General features: G+C 56.8%; 1 protein-coding gene across 2 annotated transcripts in view; it reads left to right on the top strand.

Annotated features, from left to right (window-relative positions):
• The window catches only part of STAT1 (signal transducer and activator of transcription 1, 91kDa), a 30,645-nt gene that overhangs the window by 15,803 nt on the left and 8,260 nt on the right, over window positions 1-6,582 (top strand). For both annotated transcript variants that reach the window (XM_014544772.1, XM_014544771.1), the window contains exons 14-19: window positions 346-429; window positions 1,090-1,188; window positions 2,311-2,446; window positions 4,160-4,209; window positions 5,374-5,468; window positions 6,147-6,292. In XM_014544772.1, coding sequence (XP_014400258.1) covers window positions 346-429; window positions 1,090-1,188; window positions 2,311-2,446; window positions 4,160-4,209; window positions 5,374-5,468; window positions 6,147-6,292 — 610 coding nt within the window. The remainder of the gene's footprint in view (window positions 1-345; window positions 430-1,089; window positions 1,189-2,310; window positions 2,447-4,159; window positions 4,210-5,373; window positions 5,469-6,146; window positions 6,293-6,582) is intronic.

The raw sequence follows: 6,582 nt of genomic DNA, 5'->3' as shown, positions 1-6,582 counted from the left end.
CCAGGGGGGGTGGGTGTTTCCCTGATGACAGTTCTTTCCCTAATCAGCAGTCCTTGCCATGGTTTCAGCGCTCTATGTTGGGAGAACACCGGGGTGTCTGCAGTCATCAACCTGGGGCAGAGGAGGGAAGTGAGCCCTTGCCCGCGCGCCCCAGCTGGGCGCAGCTCTCAGCCTGGGCGCAGCTCTCGGCTTGGGAGCAGCTCTTGGCCTGGGGTGGAGTTGGGAGCAGCTCTCGGCCTGGGGTGGAGTTGGGAGCAGCTCTGGGCCTGGGCGCAGCTCTGGGCCTGGGCGCGGGGCGGAGCTGGGAGCGAGGACCGCGGATGAGCGCTGCCCCCTCTCTTTCAGGGCCCGCTCATCGTGACTGAGGAGCTGCACTCCCTCAGCTTCGAGACCCAGCTGTGCCAGCCGGGCTTGGTGATCGACCTGGAGGTGAGATTTACGTGACCGGACGTGGAGAACTTTATTTATGTAACCTCTTGCTTGTATTTAACTTGCTTGCTTGTATTTTTATTACTCAGTTTTTGTTTTAGAGGTATTTACCTACTTGCTAAGAAAAGATGGTATTTTCCAGCTAATACTATCTTAATTTAATGAGTCATGAAGCTAGGTAATTGAATTAACCTTCAAATTCTGTAAGCAAATTGTTTCAGTTGAGCTATTCTGTTAGTTTTTATATGAAGAATTGAGATAAGTCAAAAACAAATTAAGCCCTAGGTAGGCAGTGTGGCTCAGTTGGTTGGAATGTCGTCCCCGTGTACTGAAGGGTCCTGGTTTCGATTCCCAGTTGGGGTGTGTGCAAGAGGTGACCAAGCAGTGTTCTCTCTTTCTCTCTCTTCCTCTCTCCCTCTCCCTCCCTCCTTCCCTCCCTCCCCCTCCCCATCTCTCTTTCAAATTAATTTTTAAAAACTGACAACCTTAAGGAAAAAAAAACTAAACTATGAGCGAAAGAACATAACTTGACATTTTAATTTTGAAATGTAAAATCTATGTAAATTTACCCATAATCCCCGGCTCAGGCTCGGGCCGTGCCGAGGTCTAAGGCGACATGGCTGTGACTCAGACGATTTCATGGTCTCTGCCCTCTTTCAGACGACCTCCCTGCCTGTGGTGGTGATCTCCAACGTCAGCCAGCTCCCCAGCGGCTGGGCCTCCATCCTGTGGTACAACATGCTGGTGACGGAGCCCAGGGTACGTACACACGTCTGTCTTCACCCTGGGGACCCGCACCCCCTGCTCTAGCTTCCGCGGCTCTGCTCCGAAAGAGCCGCCAGGGCCAGGTGCCGAGGGACATGGCGCAAGGGCACGGCCAGGGGCCTGGAGTGATTCTGGGGAGGCGGAGGCTTGTGGGTGTGTTTTGTATGAGAACCGTGATTTCCCTCGAGCTTGACTAAGCCGGGCAGTCGGTCGTCTATTACAGCTTATTGTGGATGAGGCCCTTTATTGGTACGTCTTTAAAATGGGTGCTTCTACTAACAAACTCATTGTTAGAGTGTGCACACTCCCCACCGACTGACTCTAGTCGATTCTCATTGTTCACTGTACTCCAGCCCCTCAGTCACCGTGAACACCTGCAGCCCCTCAGTCACCGTGAACACCTACAGCCCCTCAGTCACCGTGAACACCTACAGCCCCTCAGTCACCGTGAACACCTACAGCCCCTCAGTCACCTACTCACCGTGAACACTGGTTTAGCAAATACTGAGCCCAAAGAAGGGGTTCGGCTCCTGCTAGCCTCAGTTACAAGCTCTCGTCACCCGTTCATAGGTGACCTGCTCCTGTGGGTGTCCATTGAGACACCTTACCCGATGTATTGCTGGCTCATTAGTGTCAGGCTCCTGCCCAGGGGCACTGAGCCTCCGGCCTGAGCACAGCTTCTCTGGCGTCACAGGGCTCCCGAGGCAGGTCCTGGCCTGAGGAGGGTTAGACAGCACCTTTACATGTAACCGTGAGACCCCGCAGAGCAGCACAAGATGCCGAGCGCTGCACTGTGCCCAGACCTCGGGAAGGACCGGTTCCCTGAGAGGTGGACTGGGGGTGGACGGGTGGGGGGCGCTCTGACCTCAGCGGGTGACGCAGTTCTCACCCGTGGGGCACGCGCGGCCACGAGTGAGCGCAGAAGCACGTGGGTCTGGATTTCCCAGCGACGGACCTTTCGGGGAGCACTGACTTCACAGAGGGGCCGCTGCAGGCCGTGCGCATCGGCCCTGCTTCTCCGTCAGCGTGGGGTGTCGGAAGCCGGCACCGGCGGTGCTGAGTCCTGGCCTGTGGCCGTGGTGTTGGGGCGCCGCTCACATCGTGTCCTCTCCCCAGAACCTGTCCTTCTTCCTGAACCCGCCCTGCGCGCGCTGGGCGCAGCTCTCCGAGGTGCTAAGCTGGCAGTTCTCCTCCGTCACCAAGAGAGGCCTCAACGGGGACCAGCTGGCCATGCTGGGCGAGAAGCTGCTGGGTACGTTCCCGCTCTGTCTGTGAGCCCGCAATCGCGGTGCCTCCGTGCCCCTCTCGCTCTTCTGTTCAAGGGGGGAGGGGAACCACTGGCGTTTCCAGGGCAGCTCAGAGCTGAGCGGGCGGCACCCTCCCCTCCACAGACAGACCGGCCAGAGGTCTGGAGGTCTGGTGCCTGTTTCCCAGGATCTCGATGCTTCTGAGCAGCGGTCCTGGGAGAAAGGTGTTTTTGCGTTATGTCAGGCATATTCCTTGTGGCTAAAATAAGTTCCGAAGAGAAAGGTAAAGTCTTTTTAACCTTGGAGAGAAAACTAAGTCTCCACCACATGCGAGTAGGGCTGGGGCCCGCGCACGGCACCCCCGGTGCCGGCCTCAGCGGCCAGTAGGAGGCCCTGCCCACTGCCCACCTCGGGACCCCCTGACGAAGAGCTTTGCCTGCCGGGCAGGTCCCCCCAGGCAGATGGTCCCCTTCCAGTGGCCAGTGCCATGGGTGGACGAGTCTCCCACCCTCAGCAAATCAAAGGCCTGCTGGTCTCAGGCCTTCAGTGGACAGAGCGTCCACACGATTTCTTTAAGAATTCATGGGCAGCGTCGCTGCACATTCGCTCCTTGCCCAGCAGCGCTGCGCGCACTGCAAGCACCCCAGGCTCCCCCGACCACAAGGCTCGCTGCAGCGCCTCCTCTTGGCCATGTAGCTGCTACCGTGGGGGCTTGTGCTACTGAATCAAAAGTAGAAAGTCACCATATTTCTTCTCCTTAGTTGGTGAGACTTAAGAAATATATTTCCTCTCTGTAATGGCTTATTTGTGATTCTTTAAAAAAATAAAAAAAATATATATATATGTATTATATTTTCATTGACTTCAGAGTGGAAGGGAGAGAAGCATCCATCGGCTGCCTCTTGCACACCCCCTACTGGGCATGTGTCCTGACCAAGCATCGAGCCATGACCTCCTGGTTCATGGGTCTGTGCTCAACCTCTGAGCCACACCAGGCTGGCCATGTGTGGTTCCTTTGAGGAGAGATGAGCTCCCACCTCTGACGGCCTTGGGCTGCTTTCATATGTGTAGCTAGTAACCCCGAGGCCTCCTTCCCCTCCCTTTGCTCTCCCTCCACTTCTGCCCTAGCTGGTTTGGCTCAGTGGATAGAGCATCAGCCTTTGGACTGAAGGGTCCCAGGCTCGATTCCGGTCAAGGGCACATGCCTGGGTTGCGGGCTCGGTCCCCATTACGGGGCGTGCAGGAGGCAGCCAATCAGTGATTCTCTCTCATCACTGATGTTTCTGTCTCCCTCTCCCTCTCCCTCTCCCTTCCTCTCTGAAATCAATAATATATTTTTTAAAAAAGACTTCTGATTTGCATCAAACTCCCTAGCCCCTGTCCCATTTGGAGGAGGGGTGAGGGAAATGCCTCATTGATATCTAAAGCAAGCTTATAAAGTCAAGTGTTGATTCAGTAGGTCGCCTAGGATGGTCTTGGCCTTAGTTTGCATTTTTAAAACCAGCTCTGCAGGCCACTGGGGAGGGATTTTGGCCCTGGGAGGGACCACATGGAGGCTTCTGCAGAAAACGCGCTGTCGGGGTAGCCTTGTGCACACAGCCGTCCTGTGCCGGGTGCTGGCTCCTTCCTTTGAGAACAAACAGGAGCCAAGCCACCAGCCCAGCCAAAGCTCCGGAACTGACCTCTGTTTGCTGACAAAGCTTGTTTTTCTTCGTTAGGTCCTGGTGCCGGCCCCGACGGCCTGATTCCGTGGACAAGGTTCTGTAAGGTGGGCTCTGTCAGGTTAAGCTCTCTGTCCCTGGCTCTCTGCGAGGTCCTCGCGTCTCTCCCTGTGGCAGTCGCGCGGGGAGTTTATTTTGGCTGGTCCCTCTCCCCGTGGGCCCCCAGGGCAAAGCGTTTACTTTCCTTGGCACCGAAGTCGGCCGCAGTGCGGGTCAGACAGGAAGCGCCTGCCGGGTGATAACATTCTTTCACATCCAAGCGAGTCTTGTTTGCTCACACAGCCCCTTTGGCAGCGTGTTAGCCCGTCCGTGAGAAATGTGTGCTCCGTGCGGGGTGGGTGGGTTGGCACCAGATGAGCTCCCCCAGGCACCTCACCCCCAGCCAACTCACCCCCAGCCAACTCAACCCCCAGCCAACTCAACCCCAGGCAACTCACCCTCAGCCAACTCAACCCCGAGCCAACTCAACCCCAGGCAACTCAAGCCCAGGGACCAGCCACCAGCCGGAGGGAATAATTAGACCCCCTGAAGTCACCAGGCTGCTGCCTGCTCACTACCACTGCGACTGTGCTGCCTGCTCACTACCCCTGCTGCCTGCTCACTACCGCTGCTGCCTGCTCACTACCCCTGCTGCCTGCTCACTACCCCTGCGGGCCTGCTGCCTGCTCACTACCACTGCTGCCTGCTCACTAAGCTGCGACTGTGCTGCCTGCTCACTACCGCTGCTGCCTGCTCACTACCCCTGCTGTCTGCTCACTACCCCTGCTGCCTGCTCACTACCGCTGCTGTCTGCTCACTACTCCTGCTGTCTGCTCACTACCCCTGCTGCCTGCTCACTACCCCTGCTGTCTGCTCACTACCCCTGCTGCCTGCTCACTACCCCTGCTGCCTGCTCACTACCGCTGCAGCTTGCTACTTGCTACTTGCTACTGGTCTGTTCGGTGCGAGGGCAGCTTTTGTTCTGATTCCCCTGGAGGTCACTCCCTGGCCGGCTGCTCCTGTTTGGAGAGGGAAGGGGGGCGGCCCAGGAAATGCAGAGCTTGGTGTGTGGGGACCAGTAATGGGGGTGGGGGGCTGCTGAGTACAGGACCGAGCGGGCTGTGGCAGCCGGGCTGCCTTTGCAGATTCCAGCCTGGTGGTGGGAGGAGGCACGGGAAGTCACCAGGACTTTGGATTCCTTGTTCCTAATGTGTGTACTTGTTTACTTGCAGGAAAATATAAATGACAAAAATTTTCCTTTCTGGCTTTGGATTGAAAGCATCCTTGAACTCATCAAAAAGCACCTGCTCTCTCTCTGGAATGATGGGTAAGAGCCGTTGGCAAGTGCGGTGTTGAACCTGTGCTCAGCGCACACTCCCCGGGCTGTGCCGCTGGCACAGGCCTGGCCCGTTGCCAAGACCTGTGTGCGTCTCACAGAAACAGGGCTTCGGCACCCTCAAGGCTTGGGGAGGGGGGCCTCAGAGATGACACTGGGGCGCTGAGTGCCACTCATACATTTATCCAGTGCCCACCCTATTGCCCCAAGGGAGGCAGAAAACACTTTTATTATTGTTTTATAAATAGGTTTTTATTGATTTCAGAGAGGAAGGGAGAGAGAGAGAAATATCAATGATGAGAGATAATCATTGATCGGCTGCCTCCTGCACACCCCACACTGGGGATCTAGCCTGCAACCTGGGCAAGTTCACTGGCCAGGAATCGAACCATGACCTCCGGGTTCATAGGTCAGCGCTCAACCACTGAGCCACGCGGGCGGGCCAGCAAGTATTAACTGCTCACCTGGAGCCCCTGCTGGGCCCATGCTGGCGATCCTCTTTGGACTCCACCATACGGAAGTGAAGTCCTTCCTGAGTGTGGGTTAAATTGCTGTAAAGCCTCCGATAGCCTGTCCTTGTGAGCTGGTCTGTCAGGGCCCAGCGACCTTGATAGAAAGTTAACATGAAGATTAAAGTCACGACTGACCCGAATGCTTGGCCTCCCCCAGGTGCATCGTGGGCTTCATCAGCAAGGAGCGCGAGCGGGCGCTGCTCAAGGACCAGCAGCCGGGCACCTTCCTGCTGCGCTTCAGTGAGAGCTGTCGCGAGGGCGCCATCACCTTCACGTGGGTGGAGCGGCCGCAGAACGGAGGCGGTAAGGCCCATGGCCCTTCCCTCCCTGCACAGCAGCTCCTGCAAAGAACCAGCTTCCGACATAAAACCAGACGCTGTCCTCACCCAGCCACCTCCAGGCAGGATTCAGTCCATCGCATGAGGGTCTGTGGTTCCCTCGTTGCCTGGACCATGGTGTGCAGAGCATGGGCTTTAACTCCCACGGCCGCGTGTTATTTTTTTTGTCGCCTATAGAGGGAAGGGCAGTCAGTATGAGTGGCAGCCAGGTCTTGGCAGGGGAAGGCACAGGGGTCTGTGGAGGGGGAGTGCAGG

Source organism: Myotis brandtii, unplaced genomic scaffold (genome assembly GCF_000412655.1).
Source record: "Myotis brandtii unplaced genomic scaffold, ASM41265v1 scaffold381, whole genome shotgun sequence".
In the NCBI taxonomy this organism is placed as follows: Eukaryota; Metazoa; Chordata; class Mammalia; order Chiroptera; family Vespertilionidae; genus Myotis; species Myotis brandtii.
Note: the sequence above shows the minus strand (reverse complement) of the source record. Positions and strands in the feature narration are given on the sequence as shown.